The sequence below is a fragment of the Solanum stenotomum genome, chromosome 1 (assembly GCF_019186545.1).
Source record: "Solanum stenotomum isolate F172 chromosome 1, ASM1918654v1, whole genome shotgun sequence".
In the NCBI taxonomy this organism is placed as follows: Eukaryota; Viridiplantae; Streptophyta; class Magnoliopsida; order Solanales; family Solanaceae; genus Solanum; species Solanum stenotomum.
This window is the reverse complement of record NC_064282.1, coordinates 93,532,488-93,555,209: the sequence shown is the minus strand read 5'-3', so window position 1 is coordinate 93,555,209 and position 22,722 is coordinate 93,532,488. Positions and strand designations below refer to the sequence as shown.

Below are 22,722 nucleotides of genomic sequence, written 5' to 3'. Positions count from 1 at the left end.
ACATGGGATATGGTGGACAGACCAACAAATGCAACAATTATTGGAAGTAGATGGGTGTACTCCATCAAGATGAAAGCTGATGGATCCCTAGATCGATACAAGGCAAGATTAGTAGCTCAAGGATACAAGCAGGAATATGGAATCGACTATGATGAAACATTTGCTCCAGTAGCTAAGATGACGACCGTACGTATATCGCTTGCCTTAGCATCAATAAAAGGTTGGAAGTTACATCAACTGGACGTCAAGAATGCTTTCTTGCATGGAAACTTGCAAGAAGTGGTCTACATGAATCCACCACCAGGTTATAAGTATATTAAACTAAATCANATAAAAGGTTGGAAGTTACATCAACTGGACGTCAAGAATGCTTTCTTGCATGGAAACTTGCAAGAAGTGGTCTACATGAATCCACCACCAGGTCATAAATATATTAAACTAAATCAGGTGTGTCGTCTTAAGAAATCCCTCTATGGATTAAAGCAGGCTCCTCGCTCTTGGTTTGAAAAGTTTCGCACTACAATCTTAGGTGCTGGTTTTACTCAAAGTAGCTCAGATTATTCATTATTCTTACGTCGGACTACCTCAGGTATTACTATTCTTCTTCTTTATGTGGATGACATGATTATCACAGGAAACGACGAAGTTGGAATCTCTCGTTTGAAAGATCTGTTACACTCCTCGTTCAAAATGAAAGACTTGGGTAAGCTAACATATTTTTTGGGTTTGGAGGTAAGCTATGGAAAGGAAGGTATACGATTGAGTCAACAAAAGTATGCAGAAGATCTAGTTCAATTAGCCAATCTTATTGATCATAAGAAGGTTCATACTCCAATGGAAGTGAATACAAAATACAAAAAGGAGGAAGGAGAGATTTTTGGAGATCAGACCTTGTATAAACGTCTAGTTGGATAATTTATATATCTTACTATGAGTCGTCCTGACATATCTTATGCAGTACAGGTGTAAAGCCAATGATGCACTACACTGCTTTGCTCAGGGTTATTAGATACATAAAATGTACTGTAAATCGGAGTCTCTTATTCCCATCATCTTCATCGTTGGACATGGTGGGATACGCTGCCGCAGATTGGGCAGGATGCCCTGATTCAAGACGATCCACTATAGGTTGGTGCATGATGCTTGGCTCGTGCATGATCTCTTGGAAGTGCAAAAAACAATCTCGAACATCGAAGTCATCCATAGAGGCAGAATATAGAAGTATGTCTGCTGCATGCTCTGAAATCATTTGGCTGCGAAGGTTGCTATCAGAACTTGGCATCGAAATGAAAGGATCAACCACATTGTATGGAGACAACACTAGTGCAATCAGAATAGCAACAAACCCCGTTCATCATGAAAACACCAAGCACATAGATGTAGACTGTCACTACATTAGAGAACTGGTTGAAGATCGGAGTATTAGCCTGAAGTATATATCCTCTAAAGATCAATTGGCTGACTTATTTACGAAGGCCATGTCAAGATGTAGACACAATTATCTGTTGTCCAAACTCATGTTTTGTGATACACAACATTAGTTTGAGGGAGGGTGTTGACTATACCTTATTTATCGACACTAGATCAGGGATCTCCCCCAAAATCAGGGATCTCCCATTATGGCTAACGGTCATTAGCTTGAAATCAGCAGATAATTAGGACTCTATTACTTGTATAAATATCTTGTAAATCCTACAGTTTTATTATTCAATAAACAGATCACAATTCTTTTATCTCTAATTGTTTTGGATCTCTATCGTTATTCAACTTGGTATCAAAGCCTTGTTTTTTTTCCAGTAAATTTGTTTCGTTCATCTTTGGTTTAGATTCTCAATTCATATCCATTATTCCTATAGTCATCTTTGAATCTATTCCTTGACTGATTAGGATGGATTCACGAGATACCTTGTCAACAAAATTTGATGGGCATAACTATCCGATTTGGAAGTTCCATTTCAAAGCCTTCATCAGAGGCAAAGGCCTCCTTGGTATTCTGGATGGCTCAAAGGTTGTACCCACAGAAGACAAAGAAAAAGAGACTTGGGAGGCTAACAATGGCAAAATTATCACATGGCTTGTGAATTCGGTCTCTGTTGATATTGCCATGGAACTGACATCTTTTGAGAAAGCATCAGAAATGTGGAGTCATCTACATACCCTCGGTAACCAACAAAATCTGGCTCGAGAATTTGAATTGGAAAGACTACTTGCAGAATCTATACAAGCTGAAAAAAATGTTCGTTGTTTCTATTCTGCATTACTCAACATTATGGGCAGAACAAGATCAGGTTTTTTCCGCCTCTATTCCTGCGGCTGGATTGAAGGATTTCATGACTACGATGAAGAGGACAAGGACAGTCCAATTTCTAATGAAACTCAGGCCCGAGTTCGAGCATTTGCGTGCTAGTATTCTTAACAGGGAAAAACTACCAGCTTTGGAGGTGGTAGTTTCTGAAGTTCTTCGAGAAGAAACTCGGCTGAGTACAGATTTGACATAGTGTATTGCCATTTTATAGTATTACATAGCAATATACTATGCTAATTTTAGTGATGCTTTTTATTTATTGCCATTTTATAGTATTACATAGCAATATACTATATTTACAAATACTATGTTAAACTTGTATTATGTGTTTTATAAATTGTTTTCTATAATATGTATTAAAACTATAGTATAAATATATTTTGTCTACAAATACATAGTACAGATTTAACATAGTATATTGCTATGTAGTACTATAAAATGGCAATAAATAAAAAGCATCACTAAAATTAGCAATTATTTATTAAAAAATACTCATCCAAGTAATTTTTTTTTGTATAAAACACTATTCCACCTCATAACCCCGACCCTTAATAGCTTAGTTAACCAACTCGTTGTTGGCCCGATTTCGAGATGATCATAGTTCATAAACAATTAATATATCAGAATATCTTAAAATATTGTATTGATAAATCGTATATATCATTGCTCTTCTTATAAATAAACATTTATAATTACAAACTTATAAAAATACACAGACTTTTATTCACTAGTTAACAATAGTAGTAACTATTTATTCTTTAAATATAATCCTCTCACTGTTTCACATGGTACAATTAAATTTCTTGTGCCAAACGAGTCTTTTTTCTTTTTACAAAATTTAAAGCGGATCTTTTTTTTTATATAAAAAATATAAACTTATGAATTAAATTTTACATTTTAAAACTTTTGAAATCCCAAATTATACTATCTAAAGCATTTAAAATATGAAGTTATGATTTTAAATTATATTTTTAAATACGCTGATTTAAAATCATACATGTCCAAACGTTGACTAAGAATAATAGATATAATGAACTAAAGATGATATGGCATCTTTGGGATAAAAGGAATACAATGACCACATACATCCTTATAAACTTGATTTAATTATATAATGTTTTTTTTGTATAAAAGATTTGAAAATATCATTTTTTTTTATGGGAAAATTTTATGAAATAGCAAATTACTAATTCAAATTAAATGTTATAGCCATAGTTTATTTTAATTGTAATTCGCAACAAACATTTCCTTTTTTTGTCATTTGATTCGGTATACAATTAGTCATTTTTGATATACAATTAGTCATTTTATACATTTCGGTATAAAATGTGTTTGTGTTTGTATAAAGCTAGAGAAAAGTGTATATATAAATACAAATACATATATTTTCGTCCTATACACTTATAATTATACAAATACAAATCTTATTATACAAATTATAATGTATAAATGAATTTATACAAAACTGAACAATTTGTATAAAATTGGATGTTTGTAGCAAATTATACAAATTAAAAGCTCCATATCAAATATAAAATTTGTTATGAAGCGCAATTATACAAACTATAGTTATAATATACAAATATAATTTTTATATTTGGTACTGGTAAAATTGCTCATCTTTTATTTATTGACAAATACTTCTGTAATAGTCATACATATTCACAATTATTATGTCCCACCCTAGTAACCTAAAATAGTATTTTGGAGTGTTTTGGATTAGATATGTATGAGTAGAAATAGTCCACGTTTAACTTCAAATATTTCGAGAGAACTATCTTCAATATTTTCCCTAAAGGCTAAAGGTCATAACATAGTTTTGACAATAATAAGACACATGATTAATATGTAATACGAGTTCCTATTCATTTCCTTTAACGAATCGTATGTTGGCAAGTTAAGAGCTTATATGTTCAAAAGATATATATTAGAGAGATAAGGATGTCGAGATAGATGTGTGAGCATATTAGGAGTAAAAAGATTGTGGGTGTTTGATTGGCTTAAAAGTTGATCAAATCTACTTTTAATTCAGTTTTTGACTTCTAGAAGTATTTGACAAATATAAAAAAATAATTTAAAATAATTCAAAAATGACTTAAATAAGTTTGAAAGTGTTTGGCAAGGTAAAATATGAGGGGCAAGTTAAAATGACTTAAAATAAGTCAAAAACCAAAAATAGGTCTTCTCCTATTTTTTATTTTTTGACTTAAAAGTCATTTCTGTTTGACTTTTTATTTTTGACTTAAAAGCTGTTTTTTTAAGCCAATCCAAATGGGAATGAGGTTATCTTGAAAAAGGTGGGAGTGGTCTCGGTTGTTGACAAGATGAGGGAAGCGAAACTGAGATGGTTTGAACATGTGCAAAGGAGGTGCAATAGGTTGGATGTAGGGGGAATGCGGAGGGGTATTAGGGATAGGCGAAAAAAGTAATAAAGAGAGGTGATTAGATAGGACATGGTGCAGCAACTTCATATTATCGATTGAGGACATGATTTTAGATAAGAAGGAGTTGAGGGCGCGTATTATGATAGAAAACTAGTAAAGATAGAGCGTTGTCTTGCCTTGTGAAGGTTTAGGGTTTGTCATAGGACTGGTTGTGTTGTTATTGCTTTTCAATTATCACATTATTTTGTTGTTGGTATTTCTTGTAGACACTGTTTTTCTTTTTAACCGCTATGCTTTTTCCATTGTTTTCTTCTCCTTTTACTTGAGTTTGATACACTTAAGCCGAGGATCTCTCGAAAACAACATCTCTACCTCTATGAAATAGTAATAGAATCTACATACACTACTACCTCTTCAAATCTCATTTATATGAAATAGTGATAGAATCAACAAACACTATTACCTCTTCAAATCTCATTTTTATGAAATTTCGCTGAATATATAGTTATTATAAAAAACACAAAGTATTTTTTATATCAATTCAAATCCTCTAATGATGTGTTTAAATAGCGATAAGAGACAAGGTAAAGTACACAATTTCATAAAACATAAACAAAAAAGTATAAATATCAATAGTGGTATATACATTACATTTCAAATTTAGCACTTAAAAATTATGTTACATCATGTTGAGATCACTTGATTATATACATCATTCTCAACTTTGGACCAACTATAACATGTACTATATTGTATAAAATAATACAATCTCAAACGTTCAGCATCAAACTATAACAAGATATATTTTTGTAAAAAAATAACACTATTCATAACTACAGCTTCAGACTTTCAAAAGCCTACTCTTTTTCGAATATTGAGTAAATTAACTTAAGAAACGATCGAGCGGAACTTAGAATATCATTAAAATAAGAAATATTACTAAGTTGCAAGACTATAAATTTTAATCATCTTTTTTTTTTCACAATAAAAAATCCATGAATTTTAGCCATGGCAAAGGTATCTTGGTAGTTGTATCAGCTTGTTTCCCACAACTTAAAGACGACGTCGTTGAAGCAACATTTTTTGGGCACATAAAGAAATTTCTTGATCCCAATGCATTGAGATTTTCTTCCCTCTCCAAACCTAAACAAATAATTCAAAAATATTAATAATATTAATAAAAAAAACAATTTCTTGTAATTAATTTTTTATACACTTATTTAAAATAAACAAATCAGAAAAACTATTCGTTTTACTACATCGTGATAATATCTCAAAAAAGATGTAATTTTTCATAGGTCCAGAAAGAGACGTTATTTCCGATAGATTCCGAACGAGTAGCAAACATGAAAGAACAACAATACGATAACCAAGGTTAAAGAATCAACAAATAGAAATAGAAAAATACAAGATTAATATTAATATTTTGAAAAAATTATAAATAAATAAAAGAATATTACTATATATTATACTAAATCATATAATTAAGCATATCATAATTTTTAAATTGTAAGTAAATATATTTTTAAAGGAAGTAATTGGCTCTTACTTTCTAAGCTGAACTGCGAGTAATGAAGATCGTAATCGGCGGCGTCGACGGAGGAAAGCACCGGCCGTCTTCCTTCCTTCGAGTACTGCCGTAAAGCGGCGGCGATGAGATCTGCTACCGTCGATTCCAACGATATTAGTACCTGTACAGGTCCAACACTCCTTTGAATCGTTACATTTATCAGCAACTTCGTCAATTTCATCGGACGGATATTCACCGCCGTCGATTCACGGGCGGAATTTCTACCGCCGGCGAGTAAGTCCGGTACCGTCTTCGGCCTCCGGAGCACCTCCGTTTTACTGCTCCCTGAACTCTGGCCGTGAAACGACTTGGATTTCTCCGATAACCTCATATCCTTTCGATTCTTCTCGTCGTTACCTCGCCGGTGAGTTCTCGGTGACGGCATCATGATTGCTTGCAAGTGGATTTGTTACTTGAATCGGAGAAGGAGGCCGAGAGCGGCGGCGGCAGCGGAGTGGTGGCGAGTATCGGTTTTCCGGTGACCGGCGGGGATTGATAGAAGAATGGTAGAATGGTAATTACGAGTGAAGCAGAGGGGTGAAGTGAAAACCTAGCGTTGTAGGAGGAATGAAGAAATTGGCGGCCAGGTATATGCGCTTTTATATTAGTGTAGCCATGACGGAGGGGTATAAAAGGAAATAAAAATAACTAGCTCTAAGGCTTTTTTTGGAAAATTTTTGCAAATAGCGATTAAAAAACTTAATTTAGGCTTCATAGCTATAATTTGCTTACTACGATTCGTTGTTATATGTTAGATGGAGAAGAAAGGTGAGCGACATTGGGAGAAAGATGAGAGAGGTGAGCAAAAGAGGACAGAGAGTGGCGAGAGTGAAGAGAAGTGAATTGTATTTGTATACATGTTATATTGATATATACTGTATATATGCAATTGACTAACTGATATACATATGTATTTGTATGTATGATGAGTGACACCGGACAAAGAGTGGAGAGAGGCAAATTGTGTTTGTATATCCATCATATAATTGATAATTGTATATGTATAATTTATATTTGTATATGCGTAAGAGAGTGGGGAGGAAGAGATGAGAGAGGCACGCCTAATTATAGCTAAAAAGAGATTGCGAGTGGTAATTAATTCAAACTAAAATTATATTAACTAATATATATTTGATTATCCGTATTTATCAACCTATAACCGACTACACCAGTCATATAAAGAGAAAAGGATGGACAGTGCAATAGATCTGGGTGATTGCCGGTTGCCGGTCGGTATAACTGTCATCTTAACGATAAATTTTATTTTTATTTTTATTTTTCGGCAGCTTAATAAGTGATCTAGTGGGTAATGTGTCAATTTTAAACTATTTATTTGTGCTTGGCAGCTGCACTAAATTAATAAATACTCCTTCCACCGATATGAGTTACGATAGAATTGCTTCATTTTTAATTATAGATTCCAGGTTCGAGCTCTAAGTATGAGAAAATTATATTGAGAATGTCACTCCAAATAGATCTATAGGATGCAATTCAAATTTAGTCAGAACTCCATTATGCAGGAAGAGACATCGAATGGAAATAAAAGATAAATAAATATTTGTTCCATACCTTATCATTGGTGTGTTTCGTTTTTTGTGAGTTAATTTGATTGTTTTTTTTAAGGATAAGTTGAATTAATTTAATTTAATATTATAAAATTATATAAAAAATTTATAATTTACAAAAGTCTTAATAAATTATGTGTTTTAAATTTTAAAAGACACAATTTACTATCTTGATAAATTATTATACATATCAAGTAAAAAATTTAATATTAATATATTATTTTAATTAAAATTATGTTTAACTCGTAAACGGAACTCTAGTTTTAGCCCGAGAGTGACTTGTGAGCTTCATGGCGTTTAAAGCCCTTGATTATGTCACTACATTCGTAGCTTGAGAGTTAAAGAAACTAGGTAGAAGGAACATAAGTCATATCTGTGTTTCGTATTTGAGACTCGATTAAATTTAAATTTATATCAAAAGTTTTATATTGAGAAGTAAAACGCTCTTAACAAATGTGATTTCATACTCAAAAAGACTCAGACTCAAAATCTTAAATTAAAAATGAAGAAATATTTATCACTCCAGTCCAAACTTTTATCAGTAGGTACAAGGAATTTAATCATGTTTTTCAAATTATAAGATATTATTATAATTCGGATAAGTTAATGAAGGGATAGAATTCAGACTAATTTCATTGAATGGTTGCAATTCCATGTCCCAATCTATATAGCAATAAATAAAATGCTTATTAACATTTAATGTTTATACTAAATTATAATATTCACTTACTATAGATTAATTAAGTAATTTAATAGAGTGAAAACATGTATTAATTATTTTTAAATATAATATTTTTTAGGAAACATGTTTATGCATCTATATAGGTATGGTATGCTGGAGTCCTTTTGTTAAAATTCGATCTATCAGCCAAAATATTACTTTTGCGTAGCAAGTAAACTTTTGAAATTGATTTAACTCGTCACGCTTTGAAAGTTGTCACTGTCAAAACCTAAATTGAAGTTCTGAAATAGATAAATTCAATACCATACGTAATTTCAAAATCTAATGAATTTATCACATGATCAAATTAATAGAAAGCAATTCATTAATTCCTTCTCACTTGTTCAAGTTAAATTAATTATGTCTATAAATATGATTATTTTTTAATGTGGTGCATAAAAGTGAAGTGATAAGAATAATTTAATTAAATTATCCACTAGTTAATATTTTTCTTAATAAATGTGTAAAAAGGGAAAATTGTATGAAATAACAAAATATTAAATCAAATTAAATGTTATAGTCATAGTTGATTTTATTTGTAATTCGCAGCAAATATCCCATTTTTTTGTCATCTGGTTCGGTATACAATTAGTCATTTTCGGTATACAATTACCCATTCGATATACAAATGTATAAAATGTGTTTGTGTTTGTATAAAGCGAGAGAAAAGTGTATATACAAATACAAATACATATATTTTCGTTTTATATACGTATAATTATACCTAATCTATTTTGGTTAAGATTAACTCAATCAAGTGCAATAATAATATTCTTTCTAATCCNTTCAATACCATACGTAATTTCAAAATCTAATGAATTTATCACATGATAAAATTAATAGAAAGCAATTCATTAATTCCTTCTCACTTGTTCAAGTTAAATTAATTATGTCTATAAATATGATTATTTTTTAATGTGGTGCATAAAAGTGAAGTGATAAGAATAATTTAATTAAATTATCCACTAGTTAATATTTTTCTTAATAAATGTGTAAAATAAATCATGACAAATAAAATGGATTGAAGAGATAAATTTCTTCCTACTTTATTGAGAATATACCTAGTCTATTTTGGTTAAGATTAACTCAATCAAGTGCAATAATAATATTATTTTTTTTACCCTCCCTAGGAGCTCCCACCCCTTTTTCTCCCTTGCTGACTCGAACTCGCAACCTTTGGGTTGAAAGTGAGGGGTGCTTACCATCCGAGCAACTCCATGTCCCAATCTATATAGCAATAAATAAAATGCTTATTTACATTTAATGTTTATACTAAATTATAATATTCTTTCTAATCCAAACGTTATATTATTCTAAAATAATTATACTTTTCTGATAAAAAGAAAAATATATAATAGATAAAGATAAAAGACCGAATGACTCTGTTTCATTCTTTTTAAATTTTAATTTTTTATTTATTTTCTTATTATTTATTTGAGTACCTAATATTAAAAAATATTATATTATGATTTATGACTATACATAAAAATCAAATAAAAAAGATTTTTAAAAAAATATTTGAATAAAAATTTTTCATGATTCAATCTCTGAATTGTATATTAGTTTAACTTTAGAATTAACTGAATTAAACGAATCAAAATAAATTGAGTCGGTGAAATAAGTAGGTTTAACATCTTATCAATATCAAACTTTTGTATTTCAATACGTAACCTGCTTATTTATAAAATTAATTGATATTTATCAGCTACTATTAATTAGCTTATTCAAGTGGTGGGCTCTAAATTCACCAAAATTATTAGTCGTTCGATGTGAGGGATCAGAATAAATAATTTTGGTATAAAAAATAGTTTTGGGATAAAATTTTACTATCTTGTTTGGTTGTCATGTTTGGGATAATTTATCCCACCATTTATACCATAGTGATTGGATAAGTTATTCCATATACATGGTGTGATAAGTTATCTCAGGACAATTAAGCTTGGGATAACTTGTTCCCAACCAAACGAATTACTACCTAAAAATTATATGTATGGGATTTCTTTCTTTTTATTTTGTCGAAAAATCTGACACTTATTAAGACGATGATAATAATAACATACTCAGTGAAATTTTATAAGTGAGAGATAGAAGNTTTTTTCTCACTAATATTTTGTTCCTATTTCTTACAATTTTGTGTGATACAAACATTGTTTAGAGTCATCACCTTGTCGAATGTCCTTTTCAGAAGGAACTTTCCATAACTTTCAATTGGATTGTTATAGAACTACCCATGAACAAAGTTTCATCGGGTCCAATAAAGGCAATATAGTCCAAATGTTTCTTTTACAGAACATAACAAATGACTATTCACCAATATTCATGTCTATGCAAATATTTTCATCATAATAGACATATCTTTTCATGAAAAATCACAACATTTTAAGTGACACTTTTTCATAAAAGAACACAATTATTTTGAACAAGTATATATAGAATTTGGTAGTTTCATACTAGTCACACCATATACTAGTAATAGAGAAACTCAACAACCACAATACAAAATATAGTCCAAGAATTTTGTGGGTCTAACATAATACAAAAGTATCATTGAATTTCATATCTTTTGCTCCAAAATTAAATTAGACACCAAGTCTAATTTTATCTTTATCATAAGCAAAGAACCCCCACATTTTAAATGTGAACTCAAAAATATTTTTCAAGTATTTGAAAATTGTTTTTCCACATATTTTTCCAGACCATCAAAATGTCATCGGCACTATGAAACCTCTTTTGGAAATATTATTCTACCAAAGAATTATATTGCTTCAATTCTCTTTGACAATCTTTACATAGTGTCAAAGTTCATTCCATAGAGGCACAAAATCACAAACTCTAAGTCACTGGTATTTTTCCATCTATCACAAATAGACATACCACTTAGTATTTAGAATACTAACAATAAAGACAAAGTTTTTTTTTTTTTGTACAATGTGTTTCTAAATAACAGTCAAGTTTATAGAAAGTCAAAGTACAACATGGACTTATTATGTGAAGTTTTCATATTTTTTCAAACCAATTGCATAGTCTGATTTATCCAGAGTAGTAAACAGCAAAAATTTTTAGCCTACAAAAATTAGACACAATCAAATTTCACATGGAGTACCAAACTACAAAAGCTTTTTTTTCCAAACATAGTTAAACATATTCTTTATTACATAGAAATGTTTATCTTTTCAAATAGTCTTCCAACTATAACATTTTGACATACCATTTTATCAAACAAAAATGTGCATATCTCATTTTGCAAACTAAAGAATTTTAAAGGCAATACTATTTGCCAAGAAAAATTCATTCCACAACAAATGGTTTGCAGATCTTTTTCCAAAGATACACATGATAAAAAATCAAAGTTGTTAACTCTTAGAAACTATTTTCCTCCTTAGATAAATAATAAGAAGGTTACCTGGTGTAATCTTTAACCAGAATAGCACCAATCTTTTCTGTACATTCTCACATCGACCTTGCTAAACAAAGCACCTAATTCGGGAGAAGTAATGCCTTAAACTTCTACTTCCATGATCTGTTTCTCTCAATCAGTAGAATACAAGAAATACCAACAGTATAATAATTTCCTTAAGATTGTTATTTGTCTTGTATTCCTAAGATATTTAGAACAAAACTTTGAAGAACTTGGTAAGACACAATAAAGTTTAAGAACATTTTCACAACTAGAAAATTAAAACTAGTAGAGAAACTAGAATCAGAAACAAATTAGATAAAATATACGAAATATTTTTTTTCTTAAAGAAGAATTGTTGTCAATCTGTGTTTAAAGAATCTTACTGATTCCAATAAACTTTGCAGAAACACGAAGTTACCAAAGTTTAATGAACCAGTGAAGAACAGAAGAACATAAATTAATTCACAAATTTAAAATCTGTAACACATACCAAAATTTGGAAAAACAGAAAGAAGATCAAGCCCACTGAATGCACAGTGTCCCCTTAAGGAAATTATTCCCCTCTAGTATCCGAGGTTTGATTTGGAATATGTCCTCCCAGGATAGAATGATCTCAATCACCAGTGTATTGATACCCAATACGCTGGTGTCAGCGAGCCACTCAACGGCAGTAAAATACACTTAGAATACTAGATTTAGTAGTAGAAGAAGAAGTCTAGAAATTCTATATTTAAAATGAGAGGAAATTCCTCAATTTATAGAAAACAAAGGGTAGTGTGAAAAGGTTCTTATTGTGCCTTACCGGAAAGGTCACAAACCTTTGGAAAAGTCACAATCTTTCGGAAAGGTCACCACCTTTCATAAAAGTCACAACTTTTCATAAAAGTCACAATTTTTTCATAAAAGTCGCAACTTTTCATAAAAGTCACAACTCTTCATAAAAGTCGCAACTTTTCATCAAAGTCACAACTCTTCATAAAAGTCACAACTCTTCATTTTTCATTCACATTTAAAACCCAACAATTTCTTTCTTTTTATTTTGTCGAAAAATCCGACACTTATTAAGACGATGACAACAATAACATACTCAATGAAATTTATAAGTGAGAGATGGGGAGGGTCAAATATACGCAGACCTTATTATTACTTCATGGGGGTAGAGAGACTTGTTTTCAAAAGTTCCTCGACTAAGATGCAGCAATTCCAAATACAAAGAAGAAAACATAGCAAGTCACAATGAAACAATGCAAAATCTACCAAAAAGAAGCAACAACATCAATAAAATAATGCAATAAACGAAACACAATAAACAACATATTAATATAAAGTATTGAAAATAACAATAAATAATGGTAGATATTCAAAAGTCAAAACAAGAACTATACTAATACAACTTGTACATGCCAATTATTGACCACCGTAAGCAATATAATACTACACTACCTACTAATCTTCTATCTTAATACGTGTCATCCATATTCTCCTATCTAAAACCGTGTCTTCGATAATTTAAACATAAATAATAGAATATATAAAATGCTACTCCCTGTTTATATAAGATGGAGTAGTGAGTGGCTAAGAGAAGGGGATAACAACTGCAAAATAATAAAAAATAAAATTGTTTATACATCATGTGTGTACATTTGGTGGCTTTTCTATAGTTAAGATTACATGTAGGAAACACTGAGTTGGACCAGAAATTGAAAGTGATGAGGAAATCACTAACTTTAATATAGATATATTATTGTCATTATTTGTTCAAATACTAAAAGCATGTCAATTATTTATGTGAAAATTTCTAATATGACATATATTATACAAATATTTTCGAGTTATAGCAGTAGATTTAGACTTTCAAGTTATAACATTAAAAATTTCAAGTTGTAACATATNGAACTTCAGTTTATATCACACATATTATACTAACAATAAATCAATTTCATATAATCACACAATGTTTATCATTTGTATAACAATATTATATCACAATTAATACAATATCCAACCATCAAACATTAAATTCAGTGTCATACACATATTAATCAAATTTCACACACGTTTCATCCATTAATTGTACAATTTGGATTCACACTGATATTTTAAAATAGTGAATCCAAATGGTATGAAGTCTGTATATTACTAGTATCCTGAAATTATAATAGCCAAACAGTAATTCATATGTAGATGGTATCTGATTGGAAGAAAACATATGATATTATATATCATCAAATACTTAAATACAAAAAAAGTTGTTCAAAAGTAAAAAAAAAAAACAAACATGTACTTCTAAAAAAGTAGAAGGTGCAATCAACTATTTCAAATTTCTTGTACGTGGTCTTGGTGTAGGATAATTGATTTTTAAATAAAATTAACTTTAAATGATATGTCATAACTCGTAAATAAACTGTTATAAGTAAGAATTTTTTAAAAGTATGTTCAAAACCCGTAAAATTGACTCTTAAATATGTATAGGGCGTGATTTTTCCATTATTTATTATGAAGTTTGGGGTGGAATTTTGAAAGAAAAAAGCTCAAAATAATAAAATTGTGCTATTATAAGTACTAAATGTCAAAAAAATAATAATTGTTGAAGTGTGAATTTCACAGGTGAGTCCACTAAATACACTCATACACCCCCAAATTAATTAGTGAAATCACTTTACTTTTGTTGCTAAGAATGTCAGTACAGAAATATTTAGGATATATATATATATATATATGCCTTCTAGTTTAGCTTCAGGTTGCATTTATGCCCTTTAATTATGAATATGCATAAATAGACATTTAAATTTAGATAAAATTAAATAAACAGACACACGTATCCTACGTGGTATAATACATCTAAGACATCATGTAGGATGCAAATTGGTCATGTATGACATTATTTAGAATGCATATGTCTATTTGTTTATTTTTATACAAATTTAAGTGTCTACTTATGCATATTCAAAATTTAAAAACATAAATACAAATAATGATAAATTTGATCTGTTTTACCGAGAAGATCTACGGTTCAAGTTCCTATAGCCCTATAAAAATGAAAATTGTAAAAAAGTAAAATTGTATAATAATTGAAGTTAAATTAAAAATATATTTATATATTATGCACTAATTTTTTCAGGTCAACGAATGGTTGTGACCCCTTCAATGATAGTAAAGATGTTTAATAATATGAGTGGTAGGTAGGTTGATAATTTATTAGTAAAATTAATATTTTTTTTTATGTTATTATGGTTTTGCTTTTCTTTCTATTATATATTTTTGTCTTATGTTACCACAACATTATAAAGAACTTATTAATTACTTATAGGCACGTTAATAATAATTTATTTTATTAATTATAATAATAATATGTCATACTTCAATCACACAGCATTTCGTCATGACAGAAATATCTTCATCAGTCATGTAATAATAATTTGACAAATTAATTAAGCTGCTGATTCCCAATATAAAATCACACAAAATATAAATGCAATTGTGACCTGTCTTTTCCTTCATACTAAGTAGATCCACAATTCCACATTCACTAAACAAACCTTTTTTTTTATATATAATTTAAGTTAATAGCCTTCAAATTATTTCGTCTTTTTCCTTAGATATTTTTATGCAAATAACTTAATTTGAAGTATTATAATTAGTGGATATACTAATTAATGGCTTGTCATTTCTTTCTCTTCCCTAAGACAACGACTTTAATTTCCACTATATCCATGTGTCAAAGTTTAAGTAGTACCATTACTATTTAAAGAAAATAATATTGTTGAAGCAGATACATTGACGGACGATTACCTGTTTCAAGAACTGTGTTTAATGGAAAAATGACCTTAATTGCATATGCCCTAACTTCATATAATGATATCTCCTAGTATATACAAAATTGAGCTATATATCAAATTAAAAATGATTAAATGATAATAATATATTAATAAAATACATATGTCATGCATCAATTAATATAATATAAACATGGAATGTGAATAATTTTTACTGATTTTTGGTTAGCTCCATTCTTGAGGTACACTTATTTCTCTTTAGTAATTTCTTTAAAAAATAGTTGGAATTTTTTTTGCTTGTACATTCTATCGTCCTTTGTTCATGTCATAGAGGCTTCCAACATACATGGGGTTATGAATTTTTCTTTATTGTATTTATTTATCCAAGTCCTAACTCCTAATTATTTATTTTTATATTACATATATAAGAATAATTCTATTTCATTATTGATGTTTATCTATATTACGTACAGTGGATAGTGTCATAGTTGTGTTGATGGTGTGGAAAAATATATACGCACATTGGAAGCATTTTAGAAATATATTGTTTAGATGAATAATAAATAGCACATATGCTTTTAATTCAAAAATAAATAAAAATAACACATATGTTTATATGAGAACACATATGATCATATTAGAACGTATGCGAACACATATATATGATCGTGTTAGAACACATTAACTTATTGAAATTTAATTTAAGAAATATTTTTCAAAGTGTGAGCAAATATTTCAAATTAATAGCCTGATTCAATACTTGAATGAGCAAGTATTGAAAGAAAACTTATACCTTTTCTACGTTAGACAGAACTTTATATATAAGATACATTTTTCCCCGTTCAAAACCTAAACAAAAACAAGTCTCTTTTCTAATTTTCTATGAAGAAATAAGATTTCTAGTCCCAATTAAATATAAAGGGTTTGAGACTATAAAATTAATTACTGAAATTCGTTATTCATGAACTACAAATCATTTGCATTCTTCCATTAATATTTTGAAATCACATTAAGCACTTCTGTAATTTCTCAAATTAAGATAACAAATGCTACTTAGAAAATTAAATTATTGACGAATTTATTTAATTGCTAATTTTCTTTACAACAGCTTAAGGCCCCTAAATACAAAAATGTGCCTTTAAAAAATGATGAGACTATATGTAATGCTCCCCAACTCATTACAGAGGTGCTCATAAAATTTTTTCAGAACAATCATAGGAGCGCCATAAGACGTCAATATTTATGAGCTAACATACATTAAAAAAACAAAAAAATCATCTAATTTTATAGATAGACCCCTAATACAAAAATATCTCTTTAATTTATGATGATTAATGACATTTATCAAGAGGCATTATTATGAAAAGACCTTCCTCTATAATTGGATATATTGTTCATAATTACCTGTTACGCACAAAAGAACATGCACTAGGGAATATACCAAAATTGTCAACTATTTTTTCAAAATTGACGTCGATTCTATCCAAAAAGATTCAATATTAATATTGATTTTTTAAAATTAATATTCCCCTTTCACTGGATTCCACAGTTTATCCATTAATTCCTCAATTATTGAATTCCTCAATTCGTGAGACTTTTACTTCCACGCGCACTACTAAAAATCACTATTTTTCATTGAATAATATTTAGTGACTATTCCCACATATATTTTCAATTGAATCGGTGAGAAAACGAAAAAATAATATTGTTTTCACAGGAAAAACTTCTCACCATTTCAGCGAGAATGTTCTTTCCATCCTGTGTTTAATTTTTCAGTGAGATAGTTTGATGAAACTATCACATTTTATAATAGGGGAAAAAGTTTGAAATATATTCGAACTTTGGCCGAAATTGCTATTACAATACCAAACTTTGGAAAGGACCTTTTACCCCCTGCACTATTTAATAGTGTATTTTAAAGGTATATATGTGCCCACATTGACATCATAAATATTGCATAATGATAAATAGTAACGTGTCCACATATATACCTTTAAAATACACTATTAAATAGTGCAGGGGTAAAAGGTCCTCCATAAAGTTTGGTATCGTAACAACAATTTCGGCCAAAGTTAAAGTATTTTTCAGACATTTTTCCCTTTATAATATAAAGTTTACATTGTTTCACAGTGGAAAAAAAATCTATGTTTCTAATAATGATGTTATTGTTCCATTACTAAGGCAATCGCCAATTGTGAAATGTTCCTCAACTATGTGACGCATGTCTCAATCTCAGTGTGACTGATCATCCTCTGGGACCGGCAACTATAAAGTAGAACAATAGTCATTGATCATCTTTGGCTGCTTATAATTTTGCATTTTGTTGAATAGTTAATTTAGGTATTGACTAGTGTAGGTATATGATCTTTACAATGCGTCCAAGTAATGTGCTAAGGTTTTGACTCAATACTATGAACCATACATTCAGCTATTTGGCCACCAACACCATTGCTAGACCAAAAAGTTCAAAATATTCTAAAATTTGAAAAACTCCAAATATTTATTTTCATATTTTTCACTCAAAAACACTCAAAAAAAAAAATCAACATTTTTTCAAGTGGAAATTATTTTTGATTTGGGTGGCGGTGAGATTCAATTGCAGGACCTCTGCTTGCTCTAATATCATGTTGAAGTGTGTGACCATCTCATGTAAAAACTTAAGCTGTTAGAGAGACTACACTTTTATTAGTATTATAAAATTGTGTGTAATTAGTTGGTGTAATTATTTATTCGACTAACATTTGACTGATATAACGAACGATTATAGTCTTTTCTATGTTTGTCAGGTGTCTAATATAATCAAATAGACTTTACTTTTAGTATATTTCAATTTTCAACAATACAATTTTATTTCAAAATAGCCATACATTTTCATTACCAATACTCATATTACGTGCCTAAATTATCCTACTCTCTATGTGCATCATCAATCTTGTATTTTTTTTGCTAGCACGCCATCTTTTTTTTTCTTCCTTTATTTGGTATCTATAGTAAATATGCATTCATATTTGTTATTTTGTAAATTGATACTCAAAAATATATATATTTTTAAATAGTTAAATATAATCTACTTATCAAGCCACTTTAAATGAATTAGTCAACACATAACATTTTTTTAAAAGAAGAATTTTTTCGGAATTTTTTTTAAAAAGAAAAGTGCTTCTCAAAGGAAGCAATTTCAATCGTCTAGGCATGTTTGATGAAACTTTAAAATTAATGGTACGAAGCAGTTGACTAATAAATTTAAAAAGTACCTTTAAGCTGCAATTAGTGTTTGGCTAAAAAAAATTAAAATATTTTCCAAACGTATCTTTCTCAAAAATGTTTTTTTTTAAAAAAATAATAAAATGCTTTGAGGGAAAACTATTTTTTAATTTATGGAAAACAAATTTTTTTTTATCTCATAAAAATATAGCCAAACAGATTAAAATAGCAACTCAATTTTACTTTAAAAATAAAACACCTTCTATCAAAAACGACTTACCACAGCTCTCAAATTCAAAATTTCTTACTAAAAATGTAAAAACACCTTGTCACCTCACCATAACTTTTATCTTTAATATGTTATATTGCCATATCTTTATTCTTGTGGCTATGAGAGGAAACACTCACCTACATTTAAAAATCCCCCACTTGCAAATTGCAATGACATGAGCAATTTGCATTTTAACTTCTTGTCTTTCTTCATTTTCATTTGTTTTTTCTAGGATCTTATATATATATATAATACATTTATAATAAAGAAAATTGTTACAATATCAAAATAATTAGATTAATTTATAACAAGTTATTGTTTTATTATTACAAATTACCATAGTATGAAAAATTACCTAATTTATATATAGGTTGGTTTAATTTGATAGAATTATTAAAAAAAATATGTATTGTCACAATGAACAAACATTAAACTTATTTTTCTTCTAGGAGTTTTGTGAGGGATGAATTAAGGTTTGAGAGGATTTTGAAAAAGTGCATGTATATGTGGACTATTAACAATAATTTGAAGAAAATAATGAAGTAGGCCACTTATAATTTTTTGTGGACATTTTTATTTTAGGTCCTCCAAAATTAATGAGTGGCATGTTGTGTGACTTATCATAATCATAATAGTCCAAACTATTAAATTGGTGTTCTTGACTTGTTTTAGTCCATGCCCTCCATTATTGGCATATGTCAAGTGGATCATATATTTTTTTGGCATTTAAAGAATATTATTTGCTTTTCTAATATAGATGTTAATTTACTGTCCAAATTATGGTGGAAGTGAATTTGTATGTGGTCTTTTCAAAAAATTAAATATCTTATGTATATATTTATTAAAATTGATCTAATATATATCTGTTAGCCTTCAAGTTCTAACAAGATTAAATGGTGCACTTGATTAACTAATGAGCTATTTACCCGTCATTATAATAAAGATTGATTCTTGCTTAATTATTATTTTTAATTTATAATATCACTAGTTCGAATTTCTAATCCTACTCTCTCCAAATCTGAATTATCAAGAACTTTTTATATATTCAGAGCTCGAAATCGATAGCTATGATTCTTGATAGTATTGAAATAAGTAGATTTTGTAATTTTGATTAAACAAGTACTCCCTCTGTCCACTTTAGTTGTCATGTTGCGTTTTTCGAAAGCCAATTTGACTAATTTTCAAAGTTAAATTAGATTACATTAATTCGATCTTTTAAACAACAAATTCAAATATTCAAAAATTATACGAAAATTACTACAAATTTCAATTTAATGCATATCAATATGATGAAAAAATATATCGTAAAATATAAGTCAAAGTTATTATCGTTTGACTCTCAAAGGAAAATTATGACAATTAAAAGTGGACAGAGATAGTAATAAGTAACTGGAATTTAAGCAATTTTTATAATCTAGTTTTATAAATCTATAAATTTCAAATTAGTTGGTGACATGCTAAAAAATGTATTAATTAATTAATACTAACTTGAAAGTTTTCCATATGATGTGTTAAAATATTTCATGAATTGAAATTTGAAAATGGAGACATGCAGAGACAAAGCATGTTTGCAAGTCTCAGTCAAAATAATTCTAATTTTGTAGATGGAAAATACAAATGGTGAAATGGAGGTTAATTATTATTATTTGGGTGGGTCCCAAATGGAGAAAATAGACCTTACATGATACCCCTTTTGTTTCATTTTAGTTGTCATAGTTTATTTTTCAGAGTTAAATTATATAAATTTTGACTAACATTTTAAGATGTATTTTTTCATCATACATATTGATAAGGGAAAAATTACAATTTATACTACTTTTCATATAGTTTTTGACCATCAAATTTTTTGTTTTGAAATAACGAATGAATGTAAGCTAATTTAGTTTTAAAACTTAGTCAAATTGACTCTCAAAAACCGTTACATAACAACTAAAAAGAAACGGAGAATACAAATTCAAATCATTAAAAACAATAAATTGTTTGCTTTTTCTAACTATTGCAAGGTGAATAAAGTTTTTCCATGCTTATGCTTTACTTTCAGTTTTCTTAAGCACCCTTTGTTGCTGGACCTTATTTATGGGCTTCTCGGATATATAGCTTTATTTTAAGAAAATTATAATTTGCGGTTATAGTTTCTCCAATTTTTGTTATTCGTTTGATTTGTATAATTCATCTGATTTGTATAAATTCAGAATTTGAATAATTAGGTTTCTGATTTTATAAATCCAGATTTTTGTATATGTCTAGCTATTTGTTTACGATTTATAAAAAAATCGTAATAAGTTACCCTGTTTATATATTGGCAAGCGAAATGTACAAACAAAATTTTAAAAAATTCATAGTGTATAAATACTTAATTTATATATACTTTCCATATTCATATTTTCGCAAGCAAAATATACAACGGACAAAAATATACAAACCTCAACCTCTATATATAGCAAATAAAACTATAGTTATGGAATGCAATTATCGAAACTATAACTATAGAGCCTTATTATATCTATTATATTTGTTATTTCTAAAATTTTATCTATGTTTTTTTCTTATTTTTCCCAACCCACTTTTATCGTATATGTGCATGTTCCTCATTGTTTTGGTTTCTTATTGAGAAAATTACGCAGAGTGGCCATTCGGCCTCGTAATGCGTTTTTTTAAAATCTTTTTTCTTCTTCTATTTGTTATTTTTCCTTTTTTTAAAAAAAAAATCAACGTACCTCAAATATGAATTGTTTCTAGCGGACTATACATAAAAGACTCTAAACATCGAGAGGATTTCATATCTAAAATTTGGGTCTGTCTAGAAGTGAATTTGAGTTGATCGATATTGAATATTCAGTATATACTTCAAGTATACCCAGTGTATATTTCATGTATAGTTAAGTTATATTCAACTTTTTGAGTGTATCATAATGTGTAGTCAGTGTATAACTCATGTATATGTAAGCTATATTGTATAGTCAATGTATACTTTCTATAACTTTTGACAAACTATATTGTATAGTCAGTGTATATTTCCTATGATTTTTTGCCCATTTTTATGTAAATAAAATATGGCTATATTTATTGTAAATTAATTACTTTATTGTATATTTGAAATTACCCCTTTTTTATTTGGTATTCCTATTGAAGTATGACTAATTCTGATTTGCACCGTTAGGATCCATTCATGGAAGTGCTTCATGCAACAACTTTTTCATATTCAGGGTTTGAAATCGAGACCTTTGATAAAGAAGAAGCAATCATATCTATTGCATCTCATTCTTTAGTTATTGTGGATGTTCTTTCATTAAGAAGTATTCGAGTATATCAAGCCTCATTTTTTTCAAGTTTTCCCCATCTTCTATCAAATATCATCCCCCAATTTCCCTAGCCTCTTTTCACACAATATGTATACATAGTATATATGCCCAACTATTACAATCCTAGTATATATGTAATATAAATTTATATTTTATCTACTGTACTGTGTAGGGTATTAGATAAAAGTTAAAACCTATGTTTTAGGGCGGGGAGGGGGGGGGGG

The 22,722-nt window shown here is 29.0% G+C and overlaps 1 protein-coding gene across 1 annotated transcript; it reads right to left on the bottom strand.

Annotated features, from left to right (window-relative positions):
* Nucleotides 1–5,524: 5,524 nt before the first annotated feature.
* LOC125871260 (uncharacterized protein At4g22758-like) lies at nt 5,525–6,841 on the bottom strand. The gene is made up of 2 exons (XM_049551859.1): nt 6,239–6,841; nt 5,525–5,832 (listed from the first exon to the last, which is right to left on the bottom strand). Exons 1-2 carry the CDS (start codon nt 6,645–6,647, stop codon nt 5,669–5,671), a joined length of 573 nt encoding a protein of 190 aa, XP_049407816.1. The 5' UTR covers nt 6,648–6,841; the 3' UTR covers nt 5,525–5,668.
* Between the last annotated feature and the right edge of the window lie 15,881 nt (nt 6,842–22,722).